Genomic DNA, 21,127 nt, shown 5'->3' with positions numbered 1-21,127 from the left:
TATATGAACTGATGCTAAGTGAAATGAGCAGAACCAGGAGATCATTATATATTTCAACAACAATACTGTATGAAGATGTATTCTGATGAAAGTGGATTTCTTCAACAAAGAGAAGATCTAACTCAGTTTCAATTGATCAATGATGGACAGAAGCAGCTCCACCCAAAGAAAGAACACTGGGAAATGAATGTAAACTCTTTGCATTTTTGTTTTTCTTCCCAGGTTAGTTTTTACCTTCTGAATCCAATTCTTCCTGTGCAACAAGAGAACATGATGTGAAATTGTACCAAGGACAACTTTTTTTTTTTTATTTCTCTTTTATAACATGGGAAAAAGGTACTTCTTGCTGAGCATGGCCCATAACCCTTTCTGTTCTAAATATCATTGTGACTATTTAATTTCTCCTCTCCTCTAATTTAATAACTAATGGTTCTGCTGGTTATCTTTATTGGCTGAATCTGTATTCCAAAACTAGACTCATAGTATTAAATCACACATATCAATGAGGCAGGGAAAAGAGAAAAATATACATAAGATTCATGATAGAAAGGAAATACACACAGAAAGAAAACAGATTATTAGAAATAGGTATGGAAGACACAACTTATAGTTGAATACACCTTCAGAAAGACAGAAGAGAGTAACAGAGCTTTCTCAAGAGTTTTATTGGGCTATGCTTACTGGAGTGCTCCCCAGCAAGTATTTCTGGAGCTTTCGTGACTTAGCTCAAGAGTGCAGAATGTGTACAAAGAACTAAACTATCCTTATTTTAATAGTTCATGGTAGAGTGCATCCAGAAGCATACCCAAAAAGAAAAAAAAAATCAGTTCCATGTACATGGGAACGTTATACATATTTTGGCATAAAAAATTGAAAGAGGTAAAGGTACTCACCCTTCTCTGTTCTGCATTTAATTATAGTTTGGGCCAGGTCCAGTCCTGGGGAAGTCTTATTTAATTAACAGTCAGACTCCCCATTCTCAAATCATTTGGCTCTTTAAACTCCTCATCATACATTACCAAGGGCAAATTTTGTGTCTTTTGTTTAGGACCTCCTCAAAAAGGGACAATAGGAAAAAAAAAAAAAAAAGGTAACCATTGCACAATATCAATCAGTTATGTGACAGGTAGTTTATTTCTGTCCAAAAAGATATGGTAAATATAAAATCACAGCATGCATTAATAGAACGATTTAAAGAAAATCCAGTAATAATTTACAAATAGATTTGATTAAATGTCATCAGTACATAAAGCAGCTTAAAAGGCTACTCATTAGCTAGTTTACATTTTGCTTAAGCTTGACACTATCCAGTCAACTTTGGTGAAATAATAACTAAGCTGGGCTAACAATCTTCCCCTTTGGTTGCCATTTCTAATACATAAGCTTCCCTTGTTACTGGTTTTTTCTCCTGCCACTGCCTGTGTCCATAACCACAATTAACTGCTCCAGTGGATAGTGGAGTTCTATACTTTCAGGCCTTCCGGGACCTTTGAACCTTTTGAAGCTCACAAGGCAAAAGCTAGTCCTGAACATGTCCATGATATTCCTTTGCCCTTAAGATCAGGTACAAAGAACCACATGCTCAAAGTGCTGTGGAGGAGAGGAAAGAAGAGGAAAAAAAAAAAAAAGAAAAGGGAAAGAGTGAGGGAGAGGGGAAAAAGAAAGAGAAATACAGAGACAAATTATAGTATGTAGTATAGTATATATTATATACTATTGGGGTGAGGGAGCACCCTCATAATTTTGGGGTACCAGACCGATGTTGCAAGGTGTCTCAAAAGAATTTTTTGGTTCAAACCCATCTCCAAATCAAGGGGTACAGTTTATTATAACTGTAATGTCAATTAAAACAGGCTAAATTCCAAAACAGGAAGATATTAAAGAGCAAGGAGCAAGCAGGTAAAAAAAGTGAGAGAAACCAGGTGCTTCATGTCACTGATAAGTTAATTTTATGGTTTGCAGGTGGAGAGGAGAAATAGTCCGGTTCTTACTTTGTGCACAGGTGCCCTACACAGAGGCAAAATTCATAATGGGGGGAGGGTCAGAGGGAAGAGCTCTTTCCAAAGTATCAAGGGAGTTTGGAGATGAATGTTTCCTGGTATATGGACTCTCAGAGATTTCATATATTCTGTAGTTACTTTGAATGGGCTTTTATATTTCTGTTTCTGCTGGGTTTTCTTACAAGAGGAAATTTTCTCACTGAGTTCATGTGATAGGCAATTGCTGCCAAGTAATATTATCACACTGCAGAGATTCCAAAAAAATTAAAATCTAGGTTTTATAATGCTTATAATGCTAGCTTAGAACTCAGAAAAATAATCCTGAGCTCTGATTAGAGGTCTAACAAAGTTTTCTTAGAGTAAAATTATCTTAGAGACAGAGAAATGTTTTGAAATACAGCAATCATACATTCTCTTATTTTGTAAAAGTCACATATAGACATCAAACAGAATTATAATCTCATACATCCTCTAAGAAAACAGATCCAGCCAAACAAACTCAGTTATACATTAAAAGTTAAGATTCAGATTTACAATGAACTATTTAAAAGGAGAGATTTTCACATTACAAGAATAACCAAATATTTGGAGCCAGTAGGATCCTTCCACAAATAAAGCAAGTTAAATTACTTTGGGAAACCCTGACTCTTCCTTTTGGCTTCTTTTCTCAGGAATGTAACCAGTTTCAGCCCAGGTTCAAACAACCTCTTAATCAGGAGAAATGACTCTAAGTCCAAAATAATGACGATTCATAAAAAGAAATAAAAAATTCTCTTATCAGTAATATACAAAAAGACTGATGGTTTTTCTTAATTTTTAAGACTTTACTAAAAGTTATTGATTCAGTACTCTTTAGTCAAATCTTAGAATTCATTAAGTAAACCATACATCCTATCAAATGCAAATAAAAATGTTTCTTTAGTGCATACACCTTATTCCATCAGTTTCTTTCCTTGTTTTGTTTCTAAAAAAAAAAAACATATGTAGCCACGTCTGGGACACAGACCTCTGCAAGCAAAGGACATTGTAATGTAATAATTGCATGAGTTTCTAGGAAACCAAACTTAATGCTGTTTCTTCCTATTTGGGGAGGGACTGAGCCATGAGCTCTGAGCTAAACCTGAACAGAGAGGATGGTCAGTAGGGAAAAGAGACAGAGATGCTAAACCTGCTGTGAGATTCAAAGAGAAATTAAAGAATGGGGGACTCCAGAAGACCTTTTGTGATGCAAATCTAGAGTGGGTCTCCGGCTGCCCTTAGGGCCAGAGTCTCAGTCCCAGATGATGCAATTAACCTTCATTTTCAGTTATGCCACTGGACAGTTGGAGGCAAAAAGGACAAGATATCTGGCCTATTAATGGGCAGTTATATGGGAAAGTGGATTGAGTGATGCACCTGGAGTCAGGAAAATCATCTTCCTGAGTTCAAATCATCCTCAGATACTATTTAGCTTTCTGACCCTGAGCATGTCACTTAACCTTGTTTGCTTCAATTCCCTTATCTATAAAAATGAGCTGGAGAAAGAAATGGCAAATTACTGCAGTATCTTTATCAATAAAACCCTACACATGAACTCAAGAAAATGAGTTTCCTGACCCTAAGCCTAGCACCTAGTGCTACTGAAGCGGAATGTGGTCCCTTTAAGAAACTATTCCTTTCAGATTGATTTATTCCTTTCTAATTCCCAACCCCTCTTGACTGATGCATTATCAATCCAGGATGCCAGGACCTTTGATTCACAGATCCTGGTCAAAAGCACCCCTTTGAATTCTAATAGGAGATCTGGGCTTGTCCCAGTCCCCATCAGATCTGAGCCAACTTGGGCGGTCCCAACCCCCATTCTAATGATCTGCTCGGGTATCCCAACCCCTACCAAGACAAACAATATAAAGAGCTTCCATTAATCAAGACTTTTGCAGATGGACCTTGGCAGTGCCCTTTACAACCAGAATCTCTCTGCCCACTGGAATACTGTTTCCAGTGCTATCTTCTCTTTACCCTTACCTATTTCCTTAACCAGACTTTAACCTTACTTCTAATCCCCATTGTTGGAATCTTTACCAACTCTTAAGCCATTAGAGTTGATAGAGACAATAATTATCTAATTTGGCATGGTTCAATATGATTGATTTGATCTTAGAAGGAGATATTTGGGGCCAGAACTTGAAAGAAGGTACTAAGTACAACTGATAGAAACGATGCTTGTGTTCACACCTTTACAGAGCTCATAAGTATCTAAGTACTCAATGGAGTTCACATGTTTGGGAGATTTCAGGCTTAGTATGAGATATCCAAATTCACATCTCCTTTAGGGCCAGAGAGCACTCTGGGAGATAACCCAGAATCCCTCTCTCTCCAGAAGGAGGAGTTAGCCTTCAGGAGATCATATATATATAGGAAGCTCTTAGAGCTGAAGACAGTTTTTCTTGGGAACATTGACTGGGGTCAGAGGAGCACTCTGGGAGGAAGCCCACAAGCCCTATCTTCGAGGCAAGAGATTCACTGCATATTCCAACTTGGTGCTGGCTGGAGGCTGAAGAAAGCAGAGGCAGAAGCCAAGAACAAAGCTGCAAGATCTCTTGGAACCAAGCAGAGAGATAGGCCTGAGCTAACCGGGTTATATTGAAGGACACAATAAAAGATCTGAACTTTTATCACCTAGCTATGTTTTGGAAAAAGAACACCAACACCCCATAATAAGCCTCTTTTATCAATCTAGGTTTTTGGATCTGTAAATTCCTTTACAGAGAACTTATGCTTGTGCTGAATCCAAAGGGGCAGAGGAGACAAACCCCTTCATTTGATTCCCTGAACCCCAAACCCACTATTAGACCTCATTTAACTCTCTGACCACCAGAAACACTAATTTCATTTGGGTACCCCAAATTTAAACCTCATCACTACCTAACTGCCCTAGTTAATACAATGTTCTTTAGTAACAGATACTTGTGGATCAATAAAAATACTATAACTTTATGAATATTGATACAGGATTACTGATAGTTGCAGTGCATATTGTTATTACAAATGAAGATATTGTCTGTGTCTTAAAGAATGCAACACTATGGAAATCTTCTGGGGATTATGCCTGAAATGCCTGAAAAAATCCAGACAGGTTAAAATAGTACCTGAAAATTGGTTTACTTCCTCAGAAGTGATGTGGGAAAGATTCCTTTCTTTGTGATTTCCAACTCTCTCCCCACCCCCACCCCAGTTAATGTAATTACCCTTTAACTCACAAATCCTGGTCCCTTTGTATTCCAATAGAAGATCCAGACCTGTCCCAGTCCCCAGCTGGATCTGAGCCAACTTTGGGGCTACACCCAAAAACCCCTCTAGCCAAATTTCCCCTTATAAAAGGGACATGGTGGGACCCCCTCTTTGCAGAGGTCCCAAACATGCTAGCCATGTCAGGACTATCTGTCCACTGGACCCTCTGTCTGGTGCCCTCCTTATCTCTACCTTCGCCTATAATAAACCTCTTTTATCAATCTAGCTTTCGGGCCAATAAATGCCTTTATTGGGGACACTAGACCTCATTTACCCCAAATCTAGACCTCAACAAGAAGCAGAGGAATGCAAACAATTATATCTAAAGACTATTATAAAGATAGTATATAAAAGTATATATGTGTGTGTATACATGTGAATATATGTATAGCTAGATAGGTGTATAGTTATATAAAACCAAGTTTACAAGATTTTAAGATTAGTCTAGATCCCTTTAAAGTGTGGTTTGTGACTCAATATGGAGTCTCATAATTGAGTGTGGGGGTCATGAAATTATGATTTATTATCAGGAAATGTTCGATTTGTATAGCTATTTTATATACCTATATACATAGGGTTGCATGAAAATTTCTCAGTGAAAAGGGGTTGCAAGAAAAAGTTTAAAAAGCCCTATGTTGAGAAGTTCTAAAATTCAGTTCACAAAACAGAAAGTTGTAGTTCACTTATATACCAAACAAGCACTAGATTACCTGGATTCAGTGGTGTGTTGGAATCAATTCCTCTTGGTTCTTGAGAGCTGGTATATTCATTTTCCAATTCTTTGCTACCACAAAAAGAGGTGCTAAAAACATTTTTGTACATGTGGGTTCTTTTCCCTCCTTTATGATTTCCTCTTGAGACAGACCCAGAAATGGCATTGCTGGGTCAAAGGATATGCACAGTTTTATAGCCCTTTGGGCATAATTCCAGATTGCTCTCCAGAATGTGGATCATTTTACAACTCCACCAACAATGCATTAGTGTCCCAGTTTCTCCACAACCCCTTCAACATTTATCATCTTTTCATGTTATGTTAGCCAATCTGAGAGGTATGAGGTGGTACCTCAGAATTGTTTTAATTTGTATTTCTCTAATCAATAGTGATTTAGAGCATTTTTTCATATAACTATAAATGGCTTTTATTTCATCTGAAAATTGTCATTTATATCCTTTGACAATTTATCAATTGGGGAATGACTTGTATTCTTACAAATTTAACACAGTTCTTTATATATTTTAGAAATGAAACCTTTATCAAGAAATACTCTATAAAAAATCTTTACAGATTTTGTAAATCTAAAAAGATTTTTCCCAGCTTTGTACCTCCCTTTTAATTTTACTTTTGTTGGTTTTGTTAGTGCAACAAACATTTTTAATTTAATGTAGTCATTTTGCCTTTCATAATCTTCTCTAGTTCTTCTTTGGTCATAAATTTCTCCCTTCTCCAAAGATTTGATAGGAAAATTATCCCCTTTTCACCTAATTTGTTTATGGTATCATCCTTTATGCCCAAATCATGTATCCATTTTGACCTTATTTTGGTATGAGGTGTGAGATGTAAGTCTATGCCAAATTCTGACATATTATTTTCCAGTTTTCTCAGCAATTTTTGTCAAATAGTAAGTTCTTATTCCAGAAGAGGAATTTGGGGGTTTATCAAATACTAGATTGTTATAGGCCTTAATTATTGTGTCATGTGTATCTAATCTATTCCACTGATCCACCACTCTACTTTTTAGTCACTACCAAAATGATTTTGATTACTGCTGCTTTATAATATAGTTTTAGGTTTGGTACTGCTAAGCCTCCATTCTTTGTATTATTTTTCATTAATTCCCTTGATATTCTTGATCTTTTGTTCTTCCAGATGAATTTTGTTATTATTTTGTCTAGTTCAATAAAATAATGTTTTGGCAGTTTAATTGGTAGGGCACTGAATAAGTAGACCAATTTAGGCAGAATTGTCATTTTTATTATATCAGCTCAGCCTAGCAACGAACAATTGATATTTTTCTAGTTGTTTAGAACTGATTTTATTTGTGTGAGAAGTGTTTTATAATTCTGTTCATATAGTTCTTGGGTTTGTCTTGGAAGGCAGACGCCCAAGTAGTTTATTTTGTCTACAGTAATTTTAAATGGAATTTCTCTATCTCTTGCTGATGAGCTTTGTCAGTAATATATAGAAATGCTGATGATTTATGTAGGCTTATTTTATATTCTGCAACTTTGCTAAAGCTGTGAATTGTTTCCAGTAAGTTTTTGGATTATTTTCTAGGATTCTCTAAGTCTATGATCATATCATCTGCAAAGAATGATAGTTTTATTTCCTCACTGCCTATTCTAATTCCTTTAATTTCTTTTTCAATTCTTATTGCTAAAGCCAACATTTCTAGTACAATATTGAATAATAGTGGTGATAATGGGCATCTTTGCTTCATCCCTTAATCTTATTGGGAATGTGTCCAGTTTCTCTCCATTACAAATAGTCCTTGCTGTAGGTTTTAGATAGATGCTGTTTATTATTATTATTTTCCCTTTATCCCTATGCATTCTAGTGTTCTTAATAAAAATGAGTGCCATATTTTGGCAAAAGCTTTTTCTGCATCTATTGAGATTATCATATGATTTCTGTTAGTTTTGTTATTGATATGGTCGATTATGGTAACAGTCCTGCATTCCTTGGTCATAATGTATTAGCCTGCTGATAAATTGCTGTAATATCTTTGCCAATATTTTATTTTAAATTTTTGCATCAATATTTATTGGGGAGATTGGTGTGTAATTTTCTTTCTTTGTTTTGGCCCTTCCTGGTTTAGATATCAGTGTCATAAAAGGAATTTGGCAGTACTCCTTCTTTTCCTATTTTTCCAAATAGTTTACATAGTATTGGAATTGATTGTTCTTAAAATGTTTGGTAGAATTAATTTATGAATCCATCCGGCGCTGAATATTTTTTCTTAGGGAGTTTATTAATGACTTGTTCAATTAATTTCTTTTTCTAAAATGGGACTATTTAATTATTTTATTTCCTCTTCTGTTAACCTGGCAATTTATATTTTTGTAAAGACTCATCCATTTCAGTTAGGTTGTCAGATTTGCTGTCATCAAGTTGCGCAAAATAGCTCCTAATTATTGTTTTAATTTCTTTTTCATTGGTGGTAAGTTTACCCCTTCCATTTTTGATGCTAGTAATTTGGGGTTTTTTTCTTTCCTCTTTCTGATCAAATTAACCAAACTTTTATCTATTTTGTTAGTTTTTTTTTTTTTTTCATTTTAACCTACTCAATTTTGTTTATTAGTTCAATAGTTTTCTTAGTTTCTATTTTATTCATCTATCCTTTGAGTTTCAAAATTTCTAATTTGGTATTTAATTAAGGGTTTTTAATTTGTTCCTTTTTCTAGCTTTTTTAGTTGCATGCCTAATTCATTGATCTCTTTCTCTATTTTATTTATATAGATATTTAGAGATATAAAATTTCCCCTAAGAACTCCTTTGGCTGCATCTCATAGGTTTTGGTATGTTATCTCATGTAAAGGGCAGGAACTTTGGAGAAATATACTTAAGGCTCAGTATGATTTATTTAATTCTACACCAAGATGTTAACTCAGTAGAATTAATATAACAATTTTCTAGTTTATATGTACTTAGTACTTAGTATAGTTTTACAAGTTAACACCTATATTACAAGATTGACCCCTATGATGATGTACTTGTAAAAGAGTATTTAAACTGAGGACAAAGTCAGCCACAGACATTCTATCTTTGATCACCCTCGAGATGGCTCTCCTGCTTCCTGCACTTTGAAAGAGAAGACTTGACCAGCCTCTGGTGGCTCTCCTGCCTCCTGCATTCCTACACTGAAACCAAGACCCATTCCTGAAGACCTCCAGAAAGCTAGCCTGGCCTTCGGTGAAGAAGACAGACTGTGTAGGAGATAATAACAGACTGTGAAGGAGATAATAAAGACTTCAGACTCTATTCCTGACCATTGTTGTGGTTATTATTCCGTTGAGACCTAACCAGAACATTACAATCTCATTATTGTCATTTTTTTTTGGATGAAATTATGGATTGTTTCAGTGATTTGTTTTACATATATATATATATATATATATTCTTTTGCTGTCCCATTTTAAAGAAATCCAGAAGTTTTTAATGCTAGCTTCTCTGGTAATTCCTTTTTATCTCTCTGTATTCATTCAAAACTAAGAGATATTGCATCTCATCTTTGAGATCAGTATGTTTTACTTGGTGAGTATATATTTTTTGAATGTTATTGTTTTTTGCTTATCTTCTTTTAGATTGTCCTTCACTTGTATATATTCTCTTTTCTTTAATATTTGCTATCACAAATATCTGCTATCACAGATTCCAATTTTTCTATTCTGCCCATTATTTTTCCTGTGCAGGACATAAATTCTGCTCTCTTAATTCTCATTTCTCTTTTATACTACTCAGGAACAGCATGTTGTGGTTTCGTGTTCTCAAATTCCAGAGGGTCTTCTGTCTGATTAAGTGTTGAATCATGTTCCTTGGTTTTGCAATATTTATTCATAGTTATCTAAATTTGTTTAATATATCTGGAGGCCATATTTCCTTCTGTCATTAATACTTTCCCTGTTGATTTATCTGTTTATGTTCAAGATCTTTGAATTTTCTTCCTGAGGTCTTTGGTAATTTCAATCTCTCCCCCTCCCCCCATTTTCTTTTAATTTACTTTCAGACTTCTGAGGGTTTCCTTGGAGTCTGAATTTCAAAATGTCTCAGCCTCCTCTCATATTGGACAATGCCTAGTTTACCAACTTAGGTATGTGCCCCAAGAACTTCTGGGTAATCAAAACTGGCCCTAGCTGGATTGTTGTGTTCATTCCCTCAAGGTTTAGTGGAATACTGAACAGCTTTTAGTTCTCTGGCAAGACAGCAGCAGTTCAGAGAAGCCATACTGGTGCCATGGAGTTGTCTGCCCCAGCATTGGAAGTTCAGAGCTTTGAAAGTAAACTTCTGCAGCCTGGAATCTGGCTCTCTATAGCACTGGAAAGAGAGAGGGATGAGAATAGCCTGTCCCATATCCTAAACCATGTATAAAATCCTTGGGTGGGGCTAGTAAGGCTCATTGTAGACAGTAATTGGGAGAGGTGTGGTAAGTGAGCTCAGGATCAGTGAATTCATAGTTTTTTAGATTTTTTGTTTTTTGGTTTTTTAAACTTCATTTGTATTGCAGGTATCCTAGACCAGGGTTTCTTAAACTTTTTCCACTTGTGATCCCTTTTCATCCAAGAAATTTTTATGTGACTAGGAGTATATAGGTACATAAAAATAGATACACAAATAAAAATATATATTTACTGATAATAAATCATGATTTCATGAACTCTACATTCAGTTACGAGACACCACATGGAATTGCAGTTTAAGAAGCTGGTTCCTAGCCCATGGAGACAGCTGAAGTCACTTTCTCCTGTACATATTTTCTGTTATTGCAGAGCTTGAGAGATCATGGGGAGCAAAGAAATACCTAGTCTTCCATCTATCTCGTTGCTCACATGACCTAGTTATAACCTAATTGTTAATATTTTGATTTTTTTGGCATCCATGTTCATCAGAGATATTAGTCCAGAGTTTTCTTTCGCTGTTTTGTATCTCTCTGCTTTAGGTATCACAAGCACATTTATATCATAGATTGGAAGGGTGCTTTATTCTAATTATTACATTTATGTAGTATATAATGGAATTTATTGTTTAGTGGATTTAGATCCACTTAGTCCTTAGAGTTTTTTTCCTTAGGAATCCATTGCGGCTTATTGGATTTCTTTTTCTGATATTGGATTATTTAAACTGTTTTCTTTAAAGCTGGGCATTTTAATTTTTTTTTAAGTCAGAAATATTATGCTTTAATCCACATTCAGGGCATGTTCTCTCATGTGGATGTCACAAGTCTATTGGAATTGCCTCGAGTGTCCTTATTGTTGAAAAGATCCAAGATCCTCAAAGTTAATCATTACACAATCTAGTTGTTACCATTTATAATGTTCTCTTGGTTTCAGCATCAGTTCATGTAATTCTTTCCAGGTCTTTCTGAAATCACCCTGCTCATTATTTTTTTTCTTTTTTATTATTATAGCTTTTTATTTACAAGATATATGCATGATATTACAAGATATAATTTTTCAGCACTGACAATTGCAAAACCTTTTGTTCCAACTTTTCCCCTCCTTCCCCCCACCCCTAAGATGGCAGGTAGACCAATATATGTTAAAGTATATGTTAAATACAATATATATATATCCATAATTATTTTGCTGCACAAGAAGAATCGGACTTTGAAATAATGTACACTTAACCTGTGATGGAAATAAAAAATGCAGGTGGACAAAAATAGAGGAATTGGAAATGCTATGTAGTAGTTCACACTCATTTCCCAGAATTCTTTCACTGGGTGTAGCTGGTTCTATTCATTACTGAACAAATGGAACTAATTTGGTTCATCTCATTGTCAAAGAAAGTCGCATCCATCAGAATTGACATCATGTAGTATTGTTGCCGGGTATAATGATCTCCTGGTTCTGCTCATTTCAGTCAACATCAGTTCATGTAAGTCTCTCCAGGCCTTTTTGAAATCTTCCTGCTGGTCATTTCTTACCGAACAAAAATATTTCATAACATTGACATACCACAATTTATTCAGCCATTCTCCAATTGATGGGCATCCACTCAGTTTCCAGTTTTGGGCCACTACAAAGAGGGCTGCCACAAACATTCTTGCACATACAGGTACCTTTCCCTTCTTTGGGATATAAGCCCAGTAGCAACAATGCTGGATCAAAGGGTATGCACAGTTTGATAACTTTTTGAACATAGTTCCAAATCGCTCTCCAGAATGGCTGGATGTATTCACAGTTCCACCAACAATGCATCAGTATCCCAGTTTTCCTACATCCTCTCCAACATTCATCATTATCTTTCCCTGTCATCCTAGACAATCTGTCCTAGACAGGTGTGTAGTGGTATCTCAGAGTTGTCTTAATTTGCATTTCTCTGATTAATAATGATTTGGAGTGTCTTTTCATGTGGCTACAAATAGTTTCAATGTCATCTGAAAATTGTCTGTTCATATCCTTTGACCATTTATCAATTGGAGAATGGCTTGATTTCTTATAACTGAGTCAATTCTCTATACATTTTGGTGGACATTTTAATTTTAAAAAAATATCTATTTCCTAACCAGGAAACATTACCCATACATATGTTTTGTATATAAAAAGCTATAATAAAAATGTAAAAAAAATCTATTTCCTTTAAGTTAACAGTTTTGTTAGACATTATGGCATTGGTTCCCATTAGGCAAATGGTCCCATAATTTCCTTTATTTCTTCTTTAACTATTAGAAGTTTTTTTCATATGAACAATTTTATTTTTCTCTTTTTAAAAAAAGATGTTCGCTAAATATTTATTCATCTTATTTTTCTTTCTCAAAAACAACTCCTAGTTTTATTTTTCTTTGTTATTAGGAATGTCAAAAATGTATTCATATAAGCGAAACAATTATAGTTATTGCTAACATCCAGAGTTTGGCCATTTCTATGTATGGCTGATACATAGCATCTGAGGATACTGAGAAACTGGGAAATTAAGGTATTTGAGGGTATACCAGCATGTTCATGAAGTGTTCTGCTGTGAGGACAGGAATTGGGGTAGGTATAAGGTAGGTACTGAATTCTTTGAAGGAGAAAGAATGACTGTATTATATGAGATAAACGTATGTTACAAATTATGATATAATTTTGTTAAGAGTAAAGTTCAAAGGAATGGTTGTTGATTGTTGATAACAAAGTGAGAGTCTGGAAATGGCAAAGGGAAATAAATATTATAGCTTCCCCTCCTGAGAGAAGATAGTTCTAGAGATAGTTTTATCTAGGTAAATCCAGGTGAGAATATGAGCAAGAAAACAATGATAAAGTTGAAGATGAGGAAAAACTTGTTACTTATGGAACAGGAATTTCAGGGGGTACAATGGAAGGAAAAGGTAAGAATTGGATTGGGATAAAGAATAGATAGGATTAAGGAGAATGGGAATCAGAGAATGAGGGATGAAGTTGAGGAGGGAATTATTTCTCTTTTTAAGTATATGTAATCAACGCCTCAAAGCTTATATGGATGGGACTCTCCTGTTAGTGATTATTAAATGCTCCTGCATGGACATTGGTAAGAATTTGATAGTAAGATGTGGTCTTCTGGACTTTAGCTTCAAGAAGGAAGACACATTTCATAGTCTCTTTTTTATGTCTTTCAAAGGAGAAGACCCTGGGAAGAAGCTAATATGTAGAAGAGCTGGCACCTTGATCATTTCCTTATCTCCAGTTAACGATTTTAGGGAATTTTCTTTTGGATAAGACCTAAGACTAGGATTAAATGAGTTTGCCATTTACTACATGTGTAATAGCTTGGGGTATACCTTTCCCACTAAAGGATAACAATGAGGAATTCAACTTTAAGCTAAAAAATCTTTTCCCCAGACTAACAATATTTAAGGGAAAACACAGATATGATTCTACCTGGTTAGCTCATTTCTCTGAGGGCATAATAAAGAGCCTCTGACCTCAAACTCCTCTTTCTCTTCATGGGAAAAACTAATACCTCCTTTGGAAAGAGATGGGGCTAAACAAGACCAGAAATATTTGTTCATACCTCCCGGAAAAGCACATTTAGCCACCCATAACCTACCCAGGCAGCATAATACATTCCTTACATACATAACAATTTCAACTTGTAGATTTTTCAAAGTTGTCCTGCTTACTTGTGCTTTTAAAATGTTTCCTTTTGTACCTTTTTTTGCATTTTTAAGATAACTCATTGCCCACTTTCTTGGGTTAGATTATCTTTAGGCAGCTGATGGCTAACTTGGAATTGGAAAAAACTGGAAGTAGCAGGTTGTGGTGGGAGTTTGCTAACCTAGCTGGGAGTAGCAGGGGGTAGGAGCAGCTCCAATGAAAGGGACTGGTCATCATTTTCTCTCTCTCTTTGGTTGTTTCAGTAGCTGTTTGATATCAACCAGGGATTTGTGCACCTAGAGAAGTGAGCAGCAGTGGAACTCCTTGGGTTGGACAGGACTATACATGTGTTGTCTGAGCATTCAATCTTCTGTACCAGTCTAAATGTGCTAAGCAGGGTCATATGCAAAGATTCCTAACACCCTTCTCAGTTTTAAGATTAAACATTAGGAGACAGTTAAATATGTTCTCCCACAGCTATCTCCCCCCTCCACCCACCCAATGCAAATTGTTGGATCAAATCACAAGCTGGAAGCATCTTTGACTTGACCTGCTACCATTATGGTTCCATTCTTATGATTGCCACAATTTAAAAGGTTTTTGGAGATAATTTTCCTAAGTTTAATTGAGAAGTGATAGTTCTTCCAAAGGCAAATCTATAAGCTTTTGAGAATCTATTGCCATTCTTCCTCCCCCTTACCCAATCAAACTTATCAACTATCCAAAGGAATTCTTGGAATCATGATGAGTTATGTCCATTGAATAAAGTTGTTGGTGAAGAATTGTCATTGACCTCAGGGACTGGACAGAAGTCCCTTGTTTATTTTTTTTAAATAAATTCTTACTAGTATCTCATTACATTGCATAGATGTATCCTCCCCCCTCCCCCAACATAAACATTTCCATATATAAGGAACAATATATGAAATCGTGAATCTCTATTATATACAACTTGTTTTTTCAAGTATTTCGCAAATTCATCACATTCCGAACATTTATTTTACTAACTCAACACATTAATTCCCCATTGCACCACCAGAAAAGAAAAACAAAATCCTTGTTAACAAATATGCCCACGCAAATAAAAGAAAGTCTTGCTTTGATCATGTCCAATAAATGTGTATCTCAATCTGCACTCCGAGTCCATCATCTCTAGGAGATGGGTAGCATGTTTCACCGTGGGTTGTCTGAAATCATGATTGATCATTGTACTGATCTGTACTACTAAATTTGCCTGTTGCAATGTTATTCAATGCTATTCCTATATAGTTTTGGTTGTTTTCAGATGCATCAGTTCATACAGGTCTTCATGGGTTTCTCTGAAACCATTACTTTCATCTTTTCTAACAGAATAGTCTCCATTATATTCATTATAATTTGTTCAGCGATTACTCATACTTCCTTAGTTTTCAACTGTTCTTTGTCACTCAAAGAAAAAGCTCCTAAAGTTAAAGTTTTTAGATACATAGATTTTCTTTAGATTCCTTGGAACATAAATCTGTAAGTGGTATCATTGGGTCTAAGTGTATGCAGCTTACTAAATTTGGAGTTACAGTTCCAAATTGTCTTCCAAGCATGGGAGGAGCAGTTGATGTAGTTCAATGTACCTTTTTTGAACTGCCTGTCCAATAATCATTTCATTATGTCAACTCTGCTAATTTGACAGGCATAAAGTAGAACTTCAGAGTTGCTTTAATTTACAGTTCTCTAATCATTAAGTAATTTGGAACTTCTCCTCCCAACTACCTGTTCCTATTTCTTTGATTATTTGGTGAAGACTTTTGTTCTTATAAATTTCAATCAGTGCCCTACAATTCTGAAATATTTATCAAAGATTTTTTTCTGCATTGGCTTTATTTGTGCAAAATTTTTTAAATTTCATATAATCAAAACTGTTTAGTCATTCTCTATCCTTTGGTCTTGGATTTTTTCTCTTATTATTTGAAAAGTAATTTTTTTGATATCACTAAGTTATGTACCCATTTGGAACTTAGCTCAGAACATAGTGTGAGATGTTTCTGCCAACCTGCTTTTCACTTTTTCCAGAAGTTATGAGTTTTCATTATAACAACTGGGATCTTTGGATTTATCAAATACTATGCTACTGTGCCAATTTCTTTCTGAATATTGTATGCTTAATCTGTTCCAATGGTCTTCCTTTCTTTAAGCCATTTTTAAAAAATGTAGTCTAGTTGAGGTTTAGTACTACTTCTAGATTTCATCCCCAGTTCTCCCCACCCATTATTTCACTTGAGATTCTTGACCTTTTGGTTTTCTAGATGACTAATTTTTTTTTCTAATTCTACAAAGGCCTACTTTGATAGCTTGCTACAACATTTGGTAGTAATATAGGCTTAGCCTACACGTGCAGAACAATATTTCTGCATGTTTTAATTTTTGTAAAGAATGTTTTATTTGTATACTTCCTGTCTCTCAGCATATTCCCAAGTATTTTAAATATTAATAAATTATTTTCAGTAGTTTCTCTCTGCTGGGTTTTGTTGGTATAACATAAAAATGGTTTGAGAGTTTATTCTCTATCTTGCAATTTTGCCAATTAACTATTTTAAAAATTTGCTTTCTCTGGTTTGCTAAACTCTCAAATAATTTCCAAAATATTTTTCTTGTCTTTTGTCTATACATTTCTACATAATATTACTTATATTAAGGAAAAATCCATTTGTTCCTATCATTTCTAATTTTTAACATTAAGTGATTTTATCAGAAGCCCCAAGCCCTTTCAGTTATATCTATGTAAAAATCCAATCTGATCATAGTGTACAATCCTCATATGTTGAAATTCCTTAAATTAAAAAAAAAAAAAAAATTGACCACTGGGGATTTTGTTCTATGGCTTTCTTTGCTCATCTCTCTCTCTGGTCTATCAAAACACATTTTTATGATTTTCCTATTAGTCCAAACAGTTAGTTTTTCTTCAAATATCTGATATCATTTTCTAGCAAATCCATCTGGGGCCCAGGGTTTCATTTATGGCTTGTTCCATTTTAGAAGGATTAAGTCCTCTATTTTCTGTTAAATCTGAACTTTTTACATTTTAAAAATTATTGATCAATTCACTTAGGTTGTCAGTCTTATTGGCATATAGCAGGCTAAATTTCTACAAATTAACTGTTTTATAATGGCTTGAGAAGAAGTTCTCCAAGTTTTTCACTATTATAGCTTGAATACACACATACACACAAATACATATATAAAGGATTAATAGTCCCTTTCAGCATGTTGTTTCATGCAGGACTGATTTTGCCTAAGACCACAACTGCTATTCTTGCATCTTTTATTTCAACTGGAGCAAAATGCATTTTGATCAAGACTCAAATTTTAATTCTATGTCCATCATTAAGTTTTAAATGTTTTTTTTTTTAAATGAATCAGTGGATTCTGCTTTCTAATTCACTTGTCTTCTTCCATTTAATACAAGTGAGTTAATCCCATTCAATTACAATTGTTAATTGTGTATTTCCCTCTGTCCTATTTTCCCATGCTTTTCAAGATACCTCTTATCTGAAGTTGTGACCCTGTGTCTCTCCTTTGTGAGCTAAAAAACCCTTACCACTAAGGCATTTATTTGTCTTTAATACCTGTATTCAAATCAGATCAACTCTTCTCTTAGGCAGTATAGGTGACATAGTGGATATAGATATAGATTGGAGTCAAGAAAATCTGAGTTCAAAATCAAGCCCCAGATTCTTACTAGTTGGATGACCCTGGACAAGAAACAACTTGTTCCTGTTTCTTCAACTGTAAAATGAGATTAATAGCACCTGTCTCAGAGTTAATATGATGATCAAATGAAATATTTGCAAAATGCTTAGCATAATGCCTCAGATATAGTAGGCATTTAATAAATGCCTATTTTCTGCCCTCCTTGCACAATGGCCCTTAAGACAAGGTCTTGAGCCATTTCTAACCACCTAAAATAGTTTCCACTAACCCATTTTAAATTCATCTCACAAAATTCTTCCAAGATTCCTATCAATTCGGCCCCCAAACTGAGCAGAATCAACAAATACCTTCCAAATTTGTTAGAATACTTGATTAATAAAGTCTCTTCATGCTTTAGATCTGTGATCCTATGAATTAAGCTTAGGTTGAACAAGGAATATAGAGGAACCAATGTTCTATTTCTTCAGAATGGTAATGGACAAATACACGATATAAAGACGATGGGATTCGAACACAGAAGGCTTAAATTCTAAAAACATGTTATATCACTTGCTACCTGTATAACCCAATATATCTTTAAGATCATATCCTCATTTTTTAAAAAGAGGAAATCAGATCAGATGTTTTGAGGCTCCTAATGCGACATTCTGTGGTGATTCCACTTTCCCATTATGCGATAGATAATTGCCATCTCTCTCCACTCCTCCATCCAATTATTTGCAATGTATGTGAATTAAGGTTTGCCTTATAAATCTATTATGTGACATTACTAACAAGTCACTTAGAGGGATGTTAGTTTTACCACACACACACACAAAAAAGTCGTTAACAGTTTCTATAGATTCTCAAACACTAAACACAACACACTACTCTTTCTCACTAGATACATACAAAGGTAACAAAGAATACTTTTTTAGCAAGCACCCAATCTATGGGCCAGACCTGTAAAGTTACTGTAAGGTGCACATCTCACTAAACAGCCTAAAGCAATAACAATACTATCTGTAGGGCAAATGTCTTACATGTATATGTATTACTGATTTGTAAATACATCCAGCTACAGTTGTGAAAAAAAATATGAATTCAATTAAGTCACTGAATTCAAAGTAGTTTTAAGCTTGTTTTTTCATTCCACGATATAAGTTGGGGTGCAAATGGGGCAGAAGTGCATGAGATTTTTTTTATGGCGTTACATAATATAAAAGTTGGAAATCACTGCTTTAGTGCAAAATTCTGAAGTCCAACACCAAGAAAATATCCAAGGTTTCCTTTATATCTATTCTTTATCAATTTAATACCCATGCAGAATAATCCAGTGTATTTATTTGTTAACTTTTTGTATCGTTTTGCATCTATCCGATTCAAAACACACATGAGTTATATGCAGGTTCATCATAGATACTCTATGGTAATAGCCAGTGTGTATATGAGTTTAAGAAATTTGCATCTCTCACTAGGAAATTATTCCCTCAATCCTTCAAGGTTAATTAGCACCTTATAATATAGACAAAGCACTCCTGTTAAGAGTAACCATCTTAAAGAGTACAACTCAATCTGAATAGAGACCAAAATGTACATATCTTCAGTGTGTTTATCTTGATATACCTTACTTCATATCTACTAAATTTAGGAAAACATATATATTCATTAAAGATCTGCTAAACTTTGGCGACTGGGATATACAACACAGCTTAAGAAGCATCTTTCAGTTCTAAACACCTGATTAAAATGTCCCCACTCATTTAATTTATATTTCAAACAAAGTTAACATATATGGCATTTGCTATGAGGGAATCTGTTCATTTAAGGAGTGTCTTAATATACAAGCAAAAAAAAAAAAAAAAAAAAAAAAGAGAGAGAGAGAGAGAGAGAGAATCAGGGAATCATCATTATTTTCTGTACTACAGAAAAACCCCAGAAAGTCATGCCATTCTAGTTTCTCTCCTTCCCACCCCCCAAAAAGTTCAAAACAGAGTTACGCCTGAAAGTTTCTAGTCACAGAGTATCCTTAAAAAGCTTGATCTCCAGCTAATTACAGTTCTCTGGTCTAGATCTTCATAATAAATTTCTTCCTTAATCTGATCAAACATGGGGGGTAGGGGGGTGGGGAGAGAGGAGAGAAGAAGAGGGAAGAAATAACTACTGCTTTAGGAAATTCAAAAGGAATGAGTACAACATAAGAACTATGAGGAAAACAGACAACATATTGGATGGTGTATTGATGCATTTTGCAGTTTTCATATTCAATACATGGATTTCCCTTCAAGAGAAAAAAGCTATAAAATGAACTCTAAATAACTTGCAATATTAATCTGTTCTCTTTGCTATTTAGAACAAAGTTGACAACTTAAAGCTTTATGGTAAGTGGGCTTTAATATAAACAAGTACTGGAATTAGTCAATGTCCATTTCAGGAAGTTTCTTCTCAGAATCTGGGGAGGCGCTTGGATCTACATTCTGTTCAGTGGCCTGAACCCCTCCATGGCTATCACCTTGTCCTTCTAGTGGTCCATTCTGTTCCACATGCTCATCATCTTTTGGAAGCTCCACTTTAGGTCTAGGCTTTGTAACTATAGGGTTACAAATGCTTGTAAGCTCCTAAAACAGAAACAAAAGCATTGGGATTTTTGGGGGGTAAATGGACAAGAAATAATTTACTTCCTATTTTAATCCCACCTCTGATGCTTACTACCCGTGGGGCCTAGGCAAATTACTTAGTTTTTCTGGAATTCAGTTTACTCATCTGTAAAGTAAAATGAGGGAGTCCAGACTAAATGACCTCTACTGGCTCACTGAGCTCTGGATGAACAGTGTTGGAAGAAGTGACAATTGGTCACATTTTATCACAAATTCTGTATGGTAAAGTGACTTACATGTTACTCTCAAAATTATGCTCAAAGACTATGTTGAATCATGTAATTAAGCTAACTAAATGGAAATGAGATCAGATAGTGAATTACTTTAATTTTTGCTTCAATCTCCTTTGTCTTTATGATTGGATCCACAGTAAGACTCTGTCTGTTTTGAAGATTTAGCTTGTTGTTCATCCATTCCATTGCTTCATTAGTGCTCTTCTCAACTTTCAACATATCTGCTGCATCCAAATGGTCATACTGTTCGTCCTATAACAGGATGAAAAACTAATCAATATTTCAAGCCAGCCTGCCTTGAGATAGTCACCTCCTAAAATACAGACAAAATATTATCTTATGCCAAAATAGAAGTCAGACTACACTCAGAAAAACATATAACAAGGTGCTTTCAAATGTCTTTAAAGAAGAAATAATTCATTGATGTTTTATGAAGACAGAACTTTTAAATGCCAAGAGCATCTGAAGAGAGTATTAATTGAAAAGGCTTCATTAATATTTAAATCACTTTCCACATTTTAAAAAAAGGTGCTAG

At 34.9% G+C, this 21,127-nt stretch overlaps 1 protein-coding gene across 1 annotated transcript in view; it reads right to left on the bottom strand.

Moving 5' to 3' along the window:
• Positions 1-18,830: 18,830 nt before the first annotated feature.
• HSPA4 (heat shock protein family A (Hsp70) member 4) overlaps positions 18,831-21,127 on the bottom strand; it is a 37,696-nt gene continuing 35,399 nt past the window's right edge. The window contains exons 18-19 of the mRNA XM_023503952.2: positions 20,683-20,844; positions 18,831-20,320 (exon numbers count right to left, since the gene is read on the bottom strand). Coding sequence (XP_023359720.1) covers positions 20,117-20,320; positions 20,683-20,844 — 366 coding nt within the window. The 3' untranslated portion in view covers positions 18,831-20,116. The remainder of the gene's footprint in view (positions 20,321-20,682; positions 20,845-21,127) is intronic.

This window comes from Sarcophilus harrisii, chromosome 2, assembly GCF_902635505.1.
Source record: "Sarcophilus harrisii chromosome 2, mSarHar1.11, whole genome shotgun sequence".
In the NCBI taxonomy this organism is placed as follows: Eukaryota; Metazoa; Chordata; class Mammalia; order Dasyuromorphia; family Dasyuridae; genus Sarcophilus; species Sarcophilus harrisii.
The sequence above is the reverse complement of the archived record's forward strand: the minus strand, read 5'-3'. Positions and strand labels throughout refer to the sequence as shown.